The sequence below is a fragment of the Cervus elaphus genome, chromosome 27 (genome assembly GCF_910594005.1).
Source record: "Cervus elaphus chromosome 27, mCerEla1.1, whole genome shotgun sequence".
NCBI lineage: Eukaryota > Metazoa > Chordata > Mammalia > Artiodactyla > Cervidae > Cervus > Cervus elaphus.
Window position 1 is genome coordinate 43,889,624 of NC_057841.1, and position 17,252 is coordinate 43,906,875.

The 17,252-nt window shown below is 42.3% G+C and overlaps 1 protein-coding gene across 4 annotated transcripts in view; it reads left to right on the forward strand.

Moving 5' to 3' along the window:
- The window catches only part of PTPRM (protein tyrosine phosphatase receptor type M), a 645,114-nt gene that overhangs the window by 546,399 nt on the left and 81,463 nt on the right, over window positions 1–17,252 (forward strand). For all 4 annotated transcript variants that reach the window (XM_043889726.1, XM_043889727.1, XM_043889723.1 and 1 more), the window contains one exon: window positions 14,431–14,518. In XM_043889726.1, coding sequence (XP_043745661.1) covers window positions 14,431–14,518 — 88 coding nt within the window. The remainder of the gene's footprint in view (window positions 1–14,430; window positions 14,519–17,252) is intronic.

The following is a 17,252-nucleotide window of genomic DNA, read 5'->3' on the forward strand; positions in this document are numbered from 1 at the left end:
GATTCCCCGTGCTGTGCAGTAGGTTCTCATTGGTTACCTAGTTTATACACGGTATCAATAGTATGTATATGTCAATTCCAGTCTCCTAATTCCTCTCACGCTCTTCAGCCCTGCGTAACCATGAGTTTGTTCTCTACATTTGTGACTCTGTTTCTGCTTTGCAAATAAGGTCATCTGCACCATTTTTCTAGATTCCACATATAAGCCATTTTATACAATATTACAGTATTTGTTTTTCTCTTCCTGATTTACTTCACTCTGTATGACAATCTTTTGGTCCATCCACATCTCATTTCATTCCTTTTTATGACTGAGTAATATTCCCGTGTGTGTGTGTGTGTGTGTGTGTGTATAGATCACATCTTCTTTATCCATTCTACTGTTGATGAACATTTAGGTTGTTTCTGTGTCCTGGCTACTGTAAATAATACTGCAGTAAACATTGGGGTACATGCATCCTTTCAGATTATGGTTTTCTCCGGACATATGCCCAGGAATGGAATTGCTGAGTTATGTGGTAGCTCTATTTTTAGTTTTGTAAGGACCCTCCACACCCAACTTTCAATAACAAACAACACTTGGCCAAACATCAGTCAGTAAAGGAAAGCAGCTATGACTCCCATTTCAAAATAGATTATAATTTTCACTAAAAATATTTGCTTCTAAAATAATTTGGACTTTCTGACAGAATACATTGAGATGTAATTATTCTCCACTGCCTCGATTTCCAAGTTTCTAAAATAATCCTCCCTTCTAAATTTTTACCGTGAATCTCCATGTCTCGGGTTCTGCAGGAAGAGCCTAGGAATGGTGCTGATAGGTTTTCTAAATGAATAGATGTCAAAAAGAGAGTCAGAAACCTCTCATTAAAATTCCCTTTTCTGCTACACTTGTTCATTCTTAAGCCTGTCATGTCTAAAAAAGTATCCTTAGATTTTCCATCACATTTGATGGAGCTTCTGTGCTGTGATTCTTGAGGTGAGGACAGTTTAAAATTCACAGCCCTCCGAGAAACACCTTGGAAAAGATGTTTGTTAACAGACGGGAAAGATGAAACAATAATCACCCCACTTCTAAATGCTATACAGAATCCGTGGAGGGAAGATGGATGGAGAAGAATGAAAAGGATATTATCAGGGAGACTACCAAAAACGGCTGCAAAGTCAGTAAGGATAGATTGTCATGGAAGTTTGGAGATCTGATGTTAGAACGAGAACAGTAACTGCTAGCGCTGACTGAGCACTTCCTGTTTCCTGGTGCATTGCACATGTGGAGCCTTGAGTCCTTAAGACCACCCTGTTCAGCAGGGAGACTTGCTAGGTTTTCAAATAGGGCAGAGGCAGGTACCCACATGCTTTTGTGAAAGCTCACCCAGGAGAAGGGTATAAACCAGAAAGCAGTGGAGTGACCAGGTAGGACGCTACTGCAGTGATGCAGGCCAGAGGTGTGTGGAAGTCAGATTTTCTGGCTGGTCCTGGAAAGGAGCAGCTCACTTTCTGCAGAAGCATCCATTTGTTCTCTAGACGTTTCAGGGATTCCTTTTTCCAGAAGGATGCTTGCTCATCTCTAAAGATGTGGCACCATTAGCACAGGCTTACTGACAAATCACTCTTCCAAGGCAGGTACAGAGGTGGAGGAAATTACAGTCCTTGAGTGGTATTATCATCTTAGACCCCAGCAGTATCTGCATCTGAGGGGAAATTAAAACTGCTATCTCTCTTGAGAGATGCTGGCAATCTCCAAGGAAGACTCAGACCCACAGTGACTTAGGAAGTCTGCAAGGCAACTGCTTCAGGCACTCTCCCCTACCTGGAAAGCAGAGCAGTCCACTTTTTGGTGTGAGCTGTGACGAGCCACTCGTTGGCATCACAATTTTGACACCCCATGCGCCAGGATAATACAATGCGGACAGGCCAGGTCCAAGTTCCAGAACCTTTGCAAAACTGCTTGATCTCATGATGTCCACCATGATCAGAGATAGGCAGTGCTGCAATCAAGAAAGGAAATTCTGACCAAGTTCTTTGTAGTGACTATGAACAGTGCTCTAAATCCCTGCAGTGCAGGCCTGCCCCACCCCCCGGGGGGCAGGGGCACAAGAGGCAACAGAGGCCCCGTCAGGACCATCGATGAGAATGAGTCTGCAGATGCAGCCTTTGACCTTCAAACTGAGGGATGGCCTCCTTGTGATGGCCCTTGAGAGCCCCCTTCAGGGACCAGAGCCAGGGGACCAGAGATTCTCTGAGACTCTGAACTGCCTCTGCAGCATCAGTAGGACACAACATCCTCACGTGGCCGAAAGTGGGGTCTGGCTGCTTTCCCCTTGGAAGCCAGTAAAGAGGCCAGGTTGGTGGAAAGAAAAGTTGGCTTTCTTTCGGAAGACAGCAACCTGAGAGGATGGACTCCTGTCCAAAGACCAACTCTCCCCCACTGACAACAGTGGGCTAGAGCTTTTATAGATGGGGGAAAGGGCTCCATGCAGAAATAGCACAGTCAACTCTGTCATCTTGAAATTGGTCATCAGTGGTCTGACCTACATCATCTTGATTGCTTTAGGGACAGTTAGTATTTAGTTCCAAGGACTGTTTGTTCCCATTTCCTGAGGCCAGTTCTCAGAATGGTGGCAGATTATGTCATGGTTACAGTCTGGTCATCATGAGATTAACTTCTTCCACCTGGTGGGGTTTCAGTATTACTAGACAGCTCAAAGGATATGGCTCAGAATATTATCTATCGCCCTGAGAAGGCACTAAAGGTCTTTGCATTTGCTTGGTGACTAAACTACTATTTCTGAGTCTTGTTGAATTGCTTTCCTTTGTTTCTGCGTTTTCCCACTTCTCTGATTAAACTTATTCTTTGGCTAAAGTTTTTCTACACACAAAATGCAGGTGGAGGACACGATGGGGAAGGACCATAGAAGCCTGCTCCATCTCACTCACGTGTGTGGGACAGGGGTGTCCAGGCCTTAGAAGGCTGCCCAGATGGGAGGGATCGCTGGGCCCTGCTGAGCACCAGGAATCTTGTCACTAAGCTTCTTCCAGGGAACAAAGAAGAGGAATGAATGCCAGGAAGAGAATGAATATCCCTGAACAGCTGCCCTCTGCCTCTTAAAGTTAATGCTCAGCTGAAACCCCAAATACATCAAAATAGCCCCCTTTTATGTATATATATTTTATTATTAAGGTACATCTGATATACAATATTATGTAAGTTTCAGGTATAAACATAGTGACTCAGTTTTCAAAGGTTATATTCCATTTATAATTATTATAAAATATTGACTATATTCCCTGTGTTAAACAATACATCCTTGTAACTTATTTATTTTATACCTAGTAGTTTGCACCTCTTAATCCTCTACCTCATCTTGTCTTCTTTTCCCTCTTCCCACTGTAACCACTATTTCTGTGAGTCTGTTTCTCTTTTGCTGTATTCACTGGTTTGGTTTTTCCACATGTAAATGATATCATACAGTATTTGTCTTTCTCTGATTGACTCATTTCACTCAGCATAATGCCCTCCAAGTCTACCCATGTTGTTGCAAATGGCAAAATTTTATCTTTTTTATATGTCTGAGCAGTGTTCCATTGTAATACATATGACATCTTCTTTGTCCGTTCATCTGTTGATGGACACAGGTTTTTACATGTCTTGCCTACTGTAAATAATGTGGCTATGAACTTGGGGGTGCACATATTGTTTAAAACTGGTGTTTTAATTTTTTTTATACATACCCAGGAGTGGAATTGCTGGGTCATATGGTAGTTCTCTTTTTAGTTTTTTGAGAAAAAACCATCCTCTTTCCACAGTGACTGCTCCAACTTACATTCCCACCAACAGTGTACAAGTGCACACTGTTGGTAAGAATGTAAGTACTCCACAACCTCTATGTTTGATATTTCTGTTCTTTTTGATGATGCCCATTCTGACAGGTGTGAGGTTGATATCTCATTGTAGTTTTAATTTGCGTTTATCTGATGATTAGCGATGTTGAGCATCTTTTCATGTGCCTGTTGGCCATCTGTATGTCTTCCTTGGAAAAATGTCTGTTCAGATTTTCTGCCCATTTTTAAATCAGGTTGTTTGTTTTTTTGATGCTGAGCTATATGCGCTGTTTATATATTTGCATATTAACCCTTATCAGTCACATCATTTGCAAATACCTTCTCCCGTTCTGTATGTTGTCTTTTCATTTTGTTGATGGTTTCCTTTGCTGTGAACAAGCTTTTAAGTTTAATTAGTTCCCATTTATTTTTGTTTCTATTTCCTTTGCTTCAGGAGAAAGATCCAAATAAATGTTGCTACAATTTATGTCAAAGAAAGTCCTGCCTAAGTCTTCTTCTCGGAGCGTTATGGTTTCTAGTCTCATATTTCAGTCTGTAATGCATTTTTACAAAATGGCCCCTTTTTAAAGCCATCTTACTGTGCCTCAGTCTCTGTAATTCTGAAGGACATTGGCCATGCCTGTGGAATGTTTAGCGACAACCCAGGCTTCAAAGTGACTGTTTTCACCTCTTTTTCTCCATCACTCAACTGAAGAGTATTTTTTCCTCTCTGCCCACTTTATCAGTAGTTTTCAGATTTTTTTCCTGCCTCAGTTCACTTGAGGAATATGTCATATCATTAGCAGGAACTTAGTACTTCAGTGGTTCTCAAGGTGGAAAGAAAGAGGGTTTTGAAATTGGGCAAGCTGACTGCAAAGCAGGTAGATCGAGGGTCCCTCCCAGGTACACATGGTTTCCCATGCCCGGAAAACCACTGTGCAGACAGTAACAGGGCTGCGTGTCATCCAACAAGCGTGTTCCATTGCTGAGTCGTGTCTGACTCTTTGTGACTGCATGGACTGCAGCACGCCAGGCTTCCCTGTCCTTCACTATCTCGTGGAATTTGCTCAACTCATATCCATTGAGTCGGTGATACCATCCAGCCATTTCATCCTCTGTCATCCCCTTGTCCAACAAGCTTATTCCACAAAAAATGGGAAACAGAAATGCCTCACAGCTTATGACCCTCAGCTGGATGGCTTCAGAAAGCTGCACACACAATGCAATGTGGCCAACTCGGTGACCAAGTGTCAGGGACAGAGTCCAGAGCCAACAGCCCTCAGTCCAGGCTTCTCCGCTGCCTGATCTCAGACAAGCCACTTCACACCTTTTGATCCTAAATTCCCTTCTTGGTACAGTAGAAATAAAAACACTCACCTGGTAGAGCTTCAAAGATCCCATAAGCATATAAATTATTCATATATGACATTGCTGTAAAAAGTCACTCATTCAGAGCAATATCCAACAGAATAAAAAGCATTTTTAAACTCAGTGAAATGTCAGGGGTAGTGTTTCTGGGCACTGAAACATCACATAACTTTTTTAGGCTGCAAACCTCAATTCCATTTTCACATGAAATAGAGATGTTAGAGACAGGAAGGCCATAGAGCAACCATTGAGAAGGTCATCACCCCCTGAATCTCACAAAATGGAAAAATTCTACAAAAATGGAGTTGAATTAAATTGCAAGAAAATATGGCCATTTGAAGTCCTGAGATTAATTAGCAACTTTTGTTAAGATATCAAAATGTTGACATTTAGGTTTCAATTTGTTTAGAAATAACAGTACATGAACTAGACAGCATATTAAAAAGCAGAGACATCACTTTGCCAACAAAGGTCCATATAGTCAAAACTATAGTTTTTCCATACATCGTGTACGGATATGAGAGTTGGATCATAAAGAAGAATGAGTGCTGAAGAATCAATGCTTTCAAATTGTGGTGCCAGAGAAAATTCTTGAGAGTCCCTTGGACTGCAAGGAGATCAAACCAGTTAATCCTAAAGGAAATCACGCCTGAATATTCATTGGTAAGACTGATGCTGAAGCTGAAACTCCAATACTTTGGCTACCTGATACAAAGAGCTGACTTATTGAAAAAGACCCTGATGCTGGTAAAGATTGAGGGCAGGAGAAGGGGACAGTAGAGGATGAGATGGTTAGATAGCATCACCAACTCAGTAGACATGAATTTGACCAAACTCCAGGAGATAGTGATGGCAACCCGCTCCAGTACTCTTGCCTGGAGAATCCCATGGACAGAGGAGCCTGATGGGCTACAGTCCGTGGGGTGGCAGGAAGTCAGACACAACTGAGCAACTAAGCATGCATGCATGCCAGGAGATAGTGGAGGACAGAGGAGCCTGGCATGCTGCAGTCCATGGGATTGCAAGGAGTCAGACATGACTTAGTGAGTGAACAAGAACAACAACAGAACTTGAGCCAAGATTCTGGTTCCTCCCAGTCCTTACCTCTCTTGAGCTTCACACAGTCACTTTGGCTGCCTCCATCCAGGACATTGATGATGACAGTAACAGGTGGCCACTGCTGTCTCTGGCCCCGAACTCCCGGGCCACCTTCCCATCGGCACTCCACTCTGCGGCCTGTCCAGCAACCATAATTGTGTCTTCAGTTGCTTTAAAGCAGTAACAATAAATAGTTTATATGGACCAAATAAAAAGCAACACTTGGAAGAACCCAAAATGTAGTATGGACAGAAAACAAAGAAACTTCAGAGACTTGGCACACACCATTGAGTGCATCTTCCTTCTTTGAGCATGATGATCTTAGTCATTTTATGTGCCCAGTTTTGTTCATATGAGAAAGGGAGGTAAAATTCGATTTCAGAAGGTTCAAAAAAAAAAAAAAAAACTCGATTCCACACTACCTGAGAATATACCGTGCATTATGTACAGCCCTGACCTGCATCCTATTCTTCCAGGCAGCTTTTCTGTTCATTAGGGTTTTTTCTTCTCCTTTTTTGTATCTGGCATTTTTAACAGACTGCAGCATTTTGGAGTCACGTTCTCTTGAGGTGGGCAACTGAGATGTACCATTATATCCTGCGGAAAGTGACAGTGGGATGAGAGGTGGGGAGGAAGTTACTGAATTGCAAAAATGTGTTTCCTATTCAGACACTAACGGCTGTGTGAGAGATGTCCCCTGTCCTTCTGCTCTGTGCCCGGGGACCGGGTGGCATCTTCGTGTGGAGTCATTGGTATTCGCTGGAGCTTGCCTGCCTTCATTTTTATTGTTTCTGAGACTTATTACTCTTTCAGAGTGTTCCCCGGTTTGCTGCCTCTTCTCAGTATATATGAGCCAAGGTAGTCAGAGGAAACACTTTAATTACATTTTAAGTAGAGTCAGAGTCTAAGTCTATTTATGAAAATTCTAACAGACGGTACAGCTAGGCCATTAACTTAAATCCCCAAAATAACATAAAGTGTTTTTTTAAATAATAAAAAGTCCATAGTTGGTGCATTGAATTGTATCTGCATATTAAAAATAGGCCCTGAACATTAAATATTGCCTAACTGCGCATATTGCATTTAAAAAGCCCTGCTGTGAAAAGCACCCTGGGACCTGGACCGTCGAGGTGTCTCCCAAGCTGGTCTTTATGCGGCTGCTCCGAGGACAGGGCCTCATCAGCATCTAACGATGCTCTCGCATTGCCTTCGCTATGTCTCACTGGGCCTCTTTTTTAAAGATGCTCCTGTGCTTTGGTTAAATTGGATTTTAACCACAACCTGCTCATAACTTTAGTCAAGCAAAGACTGGAGAGATTAAGGAGGATTTGAAGGTTGTACTTAAATGTAAACTTCAGGGTGGGCAAGCTGAATATTGCCCCCAGAATTCCTGTGCTCAGGAATCCTCGTGTTTCTTCAAGAACCCAAGCTGTCTCTTTCTCAGCCACTGCAGGATTCAAAACCTGGTTAGCTTTCCTTCCAGTAAATGTGAGAGAAGCAGCTCTTCTCTAGAGCCTCATAAACAATGTGATTTCTTCCTTCTCAGGAAGACTGGTTCCAAGTAGGATTCTTCTGAAAGCATTCAGTGATTCAATTGATGTAGCTTTATTGGAACACATACAACTTTTGACCTCCTTGCAGATAAAAGAGATAGCCAAAGAACCTTTTGTTCTTACCCTCAAGAAAAATGCCCAGCAGAAAATTGTCTAAAATGTGTGTCGATTTGCTTCATTTATTAAAAGATATTTAGAAGCCAAAAGGGCTGTGAAATAGGACATAGTAGAATGATTGTGTAGCAAAATTACTTAATTTTCCTTGGGCGCATTTCACTAGTGGGTTTATTAGCAGCTATCTGTCCAACTCATGGTCTGCAAAAAAAAAAAAAAAAGGTGGTATGTCATAGGGTAGTCAGAGAAGGCTCGGTGCCCCAGGAAGACAAAGCCTGGAAGAAGAGCCATGTCTGCCTCTGGAGTCTCAGATCTGTGCTGGGCCTCTCTGGGGGCCAGACAGGAAACTGTGTTCCATGTCCCTGATGACCTGCATTTCTGCCCTTGTTACTATTTTGCTTAGACTTCCCAAGACAGGAAGGCAGCCAGGGACTCACTCTGTCAAAGACCCATCATCATGTCTGTCACAGCTTCTCTGAATGCCAAGTGGCTCTAGAGCTATAGCCAAAGTTTTGTTTTCTAAGTAGAAATTTAAACAGCTGACTTTCATCCTACTGCGGGAATAAGAGGGAATCCAGTCTAAGGTAAATATTTTCTCAACTATTTTGAAAATGTACGCTAATGGAAAGCCATGACATTTACAAGTGGGTCCATCTTAGAAATTTTTACAATGGTAATCTCCATAACAAAAAGAGACAAAGCCAAGTTATCAATCTAGAAAGTCCTTTTTTCCTCTCTGAGTTCCCCATTAGGTATATTACTGATGTTACAAGCCAAAGACAAGAACACATGGTTTTCATCATGAGTGTATTCTAGGGGAGATCGGCTGTGTAATTGGAAGCAAAACTGTGCCAGAATATGCTAGACCTGGTCAGCAAATCCACGAGTTAGGAGACCATGGGTGGCACCAGCCATCTGATCGTTTCCTTGAAGCAGCTTTTTGTTTTGCTTTGTTTTGCTTTTGTTTAAAGAAAATACATCTTGCCACTTAAACTTATTCATATTATTCCTGGATAGGAAGCTGGGAGGTTCATGGCAAGAACTCCCACTTCTGCTGTCTCACTCCTACTGTCCCTTCCCTGTGACAATCACATTATACCTGGAGTTAAGAAAATTTCCTGTTTGGGGGAAGCAATCCAACATCTCTTATATTCTCTTGTTGTAAACCTTCATTTAGAGACAAGGAGATATGACCTAGATTGGAAAGCAGTCCTTGGCCATGTGTGGATTTAGCTGTTATCCCCTCCAAAGTCCTCATTGGGAGGGGCACCCAGGAAGAGCCATGGGTTTGTTTTTTTTTAATTTATTTTTTCAGTGGGTTTTGTCATACACCGACATGAATCAGCAATAGATCTACACGCACTCCCCATCCCGATCCCCCCTCCCACCTCCCTCTCCACCCGACTCCTCTGGGTCTTCCCAGTGCACCAGGCTCGAGCACTTGTCTCATGCATCCCACCTGGGCTGGTGACCTGTTTCACCATAGATAATATACATGCTGTTCTTTTGCAACATCCCACCCTCACCTTCTCCCACAGAGTTCAAAAGTCTGTTCTGTACTTCTGTGTCTCTTTTTCTGTTTTGCATATAGGATTATCATTACCATCTTTCTAAATTCCATATATATGTGTTAGTATGCTGTAATGTTCTTTATCTTTCTGGATTACTTCACTCTGTATAATGGGCTCCAGTTTCATCCATCTCATTAGAACTGGTTCAAATGAATTCTTTTTAACGGCTGAGTAATATTCCATGGTGTATATGTACCACAGCTTCCTTATCCATTCATCTGCTGATGGGCATCTAGGTTGCTTCCATGTCCTGGCTATTATAAACAGTGCTGCGATGAACATTGGGGTGCACGTGTCTCTTTCAAATCTGGTTTCCTCAGTGTGTATGCCCAGGAGTGGTATTGCTGGGTCATATGGCAGTTCTATTTCCAGTTTTTTAAGAAATCTCCACACTGTTCTCCATAGCGGCTGTACTAGTTTGCATTCCCACCAACAGTGTAAGAGGGTTCCCTTTTCTCCACACCCTCTCCAGCATTTATTGCTTGTAGTCTTTTGGATAGCAGCCATCCTGACTGGCGTGTAATGGTACCTCATTGTGGTTTTGATTTGCATTTCTCTGATAATGAGTGATGTTGAGCATCTTTTCACGTGTTTGTTAGCCATCTGTATGTCTTCTTTGGAGAAATGTCTGTTTAGTTCTTTGGCCCATTTTTTGATTGGGTCATTTATTTTTCTGGAATTGAGCTGCAGGAGTTGCTTGTATATTTTTGAGATTAATCCTTTGTCTGTTTCTTCATTTGCTATTATTTTCTCCCAATCTGAGGGCTGTCTTTTCACCTTACTTATAGTTTCCTTTATTGTGCAAAAGCTTTTAAGTTTCATCAGGTCCCATTTGTTTAGTTTTGCTTTTATTTCCAATATTCTGGGAGGTGGGTCATAGAGGATCTTGCTGTGATTTATGTCAGAGAGTGTTTTGCCTATGTTCTCCTCTAGGAGTTTTATAGTTTCTGGTCTTACATTTAGATCCTTAATCCATTTTGAGTTTATTTTTGTGTACAAAAAACCTCGAATAGCCAAAGTAATCTTGAGAAAGAAGAATGGAACTGGAGGAATCAACCTACCTAACTTCAGACTATACTACAAAGCCACAGTCATCAAGACAGTATGGTACTGGCACAAAGACAGAAATATAGATCAATGGAACAGAATAGAAAGCCCAGAGATAAATCCACGAACTTATGGACACCTTATCTTTGACAAAGGAGGCAAGGATACACAATGGAAAAAAGACAACCTCTTCAACAAGTGGTGCTGGGAAAGCTGGGCAACCACTTGTAAAAGAATGAAACTAGAACACTTTCTAACACCATACACAAAAATAAACTCAAAATGAGCCATGGGTTTAGAGTCAGAAAGCACTGAGGTCTGACCCAGGCTGGTCCGTGATGAGCTGATCTGTGATAAGGTCTCTCTGTTTCTGCTATCCTCAGCATAAAGCAGGCAGGCAGTCCTCCGTGGCTGCTGCTCTCATGAATATTAGTCAAGGCAATGGACTCTTCATTCTGCTCACTTATCGATACCCCCGCCCTTGTGGTCAGTGCTGGGAGATGGAGAGCGTGGGCCCCACCCACATAAAAACATGCAGAGCTCAAGTGCAGGAAGATTGGTTATCATCTCATTGCTTTTGTCTGTTTCCTGGTCACCAGGTACTTGAAAACAGCCAAATTAAGATAACTTTTTTAGATTCACAGACTTAGAGAATGAGAATTTATGGTTACCAGGGGTAAAGGGCGAGGGGCAGGGTATAGATTGGGAGTTTGGGATTGACATGTACACACTGCTGTATTTAAAATAGATAATCCACAAGGACCAACCCTATAGCACAGGGAACTCTGCTCAATATTCTGATAAATGGGGAAATGAGGGAAAGAATTTAAAAAAGAATAAACATATGTATATTAGGACTGAATCACTTTGCTGTACGCCTGAAACCAACACAATCTTGCTAAATCAGCAACGTTGTTGTTGTTATTCAGTTGCCCAGTCATGTCTGACTCTCGGGAACCCATGGACTACAGCACACCACTATACTCCAATATAAAATGAAAATTTTTAAATAACTTTTTTTAAAGCAAGGGCTATTGGAATTCCTGTGATCACCACAGATGCTAAAGAAACACAACTGTGATGTGAATGCCATCTCCACAGGAGAGCCTCTGTCTGTCAAGAGTGGGAAGGAGCTGGCATGAGTGACTCGGGGTGTCATTGCCTCCCATGGCCCAAGAGCATCTCCTTGTACTCCTGGAGCCAGCGCCTCTTCCCTGCGCCATAGTTGCCCCCAGCTATCTGTCTATCTCTTATCCTGTGGTGAGTTAACTAGTAGCCAGGGATCTACTGGAAGACACCCAGGTCTTTCCCAGAATCAGGTCGCTTCTTCATCTTCCCATGAAAAAGACAAAGTCTGGAAACTTCCACATGTGTGGAGAAGGCAGAGGGGAATGAAATTGGTAATTACGTCGCGACAGACTCAAAGTATTAATAGAATTAAAATGTCATAAGGGAAGTCAAATAATAGTCATTACTCAACGGTAAAATAACTGTCACTCATAGAATAACAATGACACGATTCAGAAAAAGAGGATGATTTTTAAATCCCTGAAGCTATTTTAAATGCATATTTTATGGAGGAATAGAAGTTACATGTCTGAATAAATCCTTTATCCTATAATGGTCTTGTTCTAGATGGAATTAACTTGTGATTTTACTGTATCATTATTGATTTAATTTATTAATAACCCTTAAAATGTTTTTACTTCTTTTTGCCCTGCATTGCATGGCATCTCACCCTTCAGTAGCAGTATACATTGTGAATCTGTTGTTGTTCAGTTGATAAGTCAAGTTCACCTCTTTGCCACCCCTTGGACTGCAGCACTCCAGGCTTCCCTGCCCTTCACCGTCTCCCAGAGTTTGCTCAAAGCTCTGTGCATTGAGTCAGTGATGCCATCCAGCCATCTCAGCCTCTGCCTCCCCTTCTGTTCCTGAATCTCTGAATCTGTTAGTACAGCTCTTAGTGTGTAATTCATCTAATCCTGGTCTGCAGCCATGATTTTTTTCAAAATGATAAATGCAGTGTAAAAACTATTAAGATAACGAGGTGTCAACAATGACTATGACTAAGATACCTTAATTTTAGATGGGCAATTTAATATTGTTGATGTGAATGTAAGTTGGTGCAACTGCTATGGAGAACAGTATGAAGGTTCCTCAGAAAACTAAAAATAGAACTACCATATTAACCAGCAGTCCCACTCTTGGGCGTATACCTAGACAAAACTACTATAATTAAAAAAGATACATGCACCCCCTCTGTTCATAGAACCACTATTTATAGTAACCAAAACATTGAAACAGCCTACATGTCCATCAACAGATGAATGGATAAAGATGTGGTACATGTATATATGATGAAATACTACTCAGTCATTTAAAAAGAACAAAATAATGTCATCTGTAGCAAGGTAAATGCAACTAGGGATTATACTAAGTGGATTGGGAGTGGGGAGGGATGGACTGGGAGTTTGGAGTTAGCAGATGCAAACAGTTGTGTACAGAATGAATAAACAACAAGGTCGTACCATATAACACAGGGAACTATTAATATATTCAATCTTCTGAGATAAACCATAATGGAAAAAACGTAAAAAGAATGTATATAACTAGTCACCTTGCTGTACTGCAAAAATTAACACCACATTGTAAATCAGCCATCACTGAAAACTGTTTCCCATGGGGGTCTGTGAGCAGGTGTGTCCCCACCACAATCGTACTAAGGAACACTTCAACTGATCAGGCACAAGTGGACCCATGAAAAGGGATCATAAATTGTTTCCTTTGAACCCCAGTCTGATCACTTAATAGGGCTACTGGTGTAAATAGCCAAGACGGCCAAATGCTCTGGGGGGATGGAGATGAAGGGAGCAGAAAGGAGCTTTCTGTTCTAAAGAGGGAAGTTGGGAAGCCGCCCTGGGGTGTGTTTGAGGATGTGAGTTCCTGGCAGCACGTTCTCTGGCCCCAGAATGTTTCAGGATGTTGCTTTCAGGCACCTGCTCTGCCTTCATGTCTTCCTCCTGCTCGTCTCTTCTTTCCCAGTTGGTGCCAGAAATGTAAGAGTGGGTACAGCAGAAACAACAGATCAGTGTCACCAAATGCTGCTTGCTACCATCCTTCCTCCCAACACCTCCTTGTAGCGTTGACTACATGAAGGTGAAACAGAATGTGGACTAAAGTGGAAACTAAAATCCCAGATTTTTTTTCACATGTCAGCTGATAGCAGAGGACATTTTCATTATAACTTGAATGGAAAAATGAATATCTGACTACCAACCCAAAGATTAAAGACCCTGGGCATAATAATGCCAAAGCCTTAAATAAATGGACATCTAAGCTCCATTGAAAATGAAGGGAAAACTCTGGCAGAAGTTCTTAGAGGATTTTAGGCTTGAAGTTGTGAAGTCTTAGCTTACCTACTTTCAATTTTAACCAAAAATAAATCTTTCCGTTTGCAATTGGGAAGAAAAATGATATCTTTATATCTCATAGGAGAACATTGAAGGATGATGATATAATTAAGAAGCTGAAAGAAATGTTAAGTTTTCTATATTAAAGATTCAAGTAGAATGGAGATAAACACCCAGCCATCTTTAATACATTGTACAGATGAATTGGGGGCTTATTCTTCAGTCCCCATCCATATTTGTAACATTTTGTCTAAAGGAAAACAAAAAAACTAAATTAAATATTTAATATATAAAGTAGTTTAATAATCCATTGTCTCTTTCCTGTGAACATTCTTTTCCTTCCTTGACCCTCGTACATTTTTTAAGAACACCCTCCTTCATTAAAATCCCTGTGTTTGTTTACTGCACCGAATTGTAATGCGTCATGTCACTTTTCTCTTTCTTCCAGAGCTTCTTTGAAGGGCAGTCTGCACCATGGGACTCTGCTAAGAAAGATGAAAACAGAATGAAGAACAGATATGGGAATATTATTGCCTGTAAGTGTTGACAGCATCATTGCGCTGTGATGTAACTTTCTTTTCACGTTTGCTAAGATTGACCACCAGCCTCATGCGGCGAGAATTTGCAGTGCAATTACTGCCTTCATCTCGCTGGAAAAGCTGGTGTGATGCTTTTCCTTAAGGAAAGGAAAAGCTACCTAAATACCCCCGCTACGTCCATGTGTCTTGCTGTGGGACTAGTTTTACTTTTAGATATAAGGTTTGGGTAACCTAGGTAATGTGCAAATGCTAAGAAAATGCATTCTGGAAGGAGTAAACATAACAGATCTGATGATTCCCAGCTGCTTCTTGAGAAGGAATAGAAATAACAACTCGAAGCACGCCTCGATGCCAGGAGCTCGGGACTCTCAGCAGACACAAGCTCATTAATCCTGGGACACTTGGGGTAAGGAGGTCAGTAACAGCCCCATTTTGAGGACAGGAAACTGAAATGCAGAAGTTAAATGATCATTCCCGTATCACAACACTCATTAGCAACAGAGCTGAGATGATAACTCAGAAATTCCCAGTTCCCGTGAAGCGGAATGCCACCAATCCATAATGTCTCAGTCGGTTCTTAAACCGAGCTCAGCCTCATTAATGTTCTGTAACGATACGGAGAGGCCCGGTAGATTGATGAGCTTCCCTCTTCCAGGGCTGAAGCCATCCATCCCTGCATTGCACTGCTCAAAGCCACACGAGTACCAACAGGGTACTCACAGAATTCATGCTGTTTCTAAAGATACATTAAAGAACAAACAATAACAGTGTGAAATACAGAGTACCTAACCCATCCAGCCTTATTACTTATAAGAGAACAAATTTGAAAGGTTCAGGTAATCCCAGGGAGCCATGTATTAGCTTGCTTGATTGTGTAAGTGTGGTTAGATTTCACCTGCCTGAGTTAACCTTTCTTGGTGGGACGGTTGAGATCCTGTAGCAGCATCTGCTGCTGCTGTGAATGTGCTAAGTCGTGTCCAACTCTGCAGTCCCATGGATGGTAGCCCACCAGGTTCCTCTATCCATGGAATTCTCCAGGCAAGAATCCTGGGGTGGGTTGCCATTCCCTTCTCCAGGGGATCTTCCAGACCCAGGAATCAAACTCGAGTCTCTTGCGGCTGCTCCCTTGCAGGTGGATTCTTTACCACGGAGCCACCAAAGAAGGCCACGCTATGATGACTGACACATCTATGAATAGCAAAGTGATGACTATAGTCAAGCTAGTGAAGTACAGTATCGTCTCCTTGCATAGTTGTCATGTTTCATGTGTGATGAAAGCACCTGAAACCTACTCTCTTGACAAATTTCTGGATTCAGTACAGTGTTAGTAACCCTCATCATCATGCTGTACATTTCCTCTCTAGATTTAGTCATCCTACGTGGCTGTCATTCTGTCCCCTTTGACCAGAAACCCCCCTCAGAGCCATTACCCGCCTCCCAAGCTCCTGGTAATGACCCTTCTACTCTCTGTATGGATTCGACATTTTTTAGATTCCACATACAGATGAGATCATGCTAGGGTTTTCTTTCTGTATCTGGTTTATTTCACTCAACATAATAATGTCCTACAAGTTCGTCCTTCTTCTTGTTCTTGTTCAGTCACTAAGTCATCTCCAACTCTTCTGTGACCCCTTGGACTGTAGCCCGCCAGGCTCCTCTGTCCATGGGAATTTCCTGGGCAAGAATACTGGAGTGGGTTGCCGTTTCCTTGTAGGGACAAATGGTTACCTTTTCCTCTAGTGTTTTGTTGCTTTCTAAAAGAATCCGTCTAGAACTGTCTGGTTGTTTACATAATTGTCTGTAAGCATCTACACTGGCCCATCCCGAGACATTAACCACTTAGACCACCTACAAATGATGATTAGGGCTCCCAGAATAGGGTTTGCTGATTTTTAGATGCTACTGTTCATCCACCCCAGCTACATAGCAGGAGTCGGATACCAGGTTGCAGAAATACCACCACTCCTGGCTTAAATACCAGGACCGCCCTGGTGCCCCCCCACTCTGTCCAGTCTGGTGCTACAACTCGCGTCTGAGCGCTGTCTCACTGGGGGGCTTGTGTTCCTGCTCGGTTGTGTCCAGCTCTTGGCAACCCCATGGACTGTAGCCCGCCAGGCTCCTTGGTCCATGGAATTCTCCAGGCAAGAATACTGCAGTGGGTTACTATTTATTCCCGCAGAGATCTTCCCATCCCAAGGGTTGAACCTGTGTCTCCTGCATTGGCAGGCAGATTCTTTACCACTGAGCCACCTGGGAAGCCCCTCACTGAGGGTGTGGGCAGTTCAGCATGAGCTCTCCGGTAGGTCTGATGAAGCCGATGCCATGCTGAGCACCCTTCTGACAGTCACCATTTGGAACTGCTTCATTTGAGACTCTGTATGTCTTTAATTAGTCTTCCCTGGTGGCTTAGACGGCAAAGAATCTGCCTGAAATGTGGGAGACTCAGGTTCGATCCCTGAGTTCAGAAGATCCCCTGGAGAAGGGAATGGCAACCCACTCCAGTATTCTTGCCTGGAGAATCCCGTGGATAGAGGAGCCTGCTGAGCTATAGTCCATGGGGTCGCAAAGAGTCGGACACGACTGAGCAACTAACACACATGTTTTTAATTATAGCAAAAATGGATCTTTGATATTGTTAGTGTTGTAGAAGGACTTGAAGAATAAAAATACTTCCCTAAATCACCCTAATGTATATACTCATACTGGTTATTTCTTTAAAGACATAGAGAAG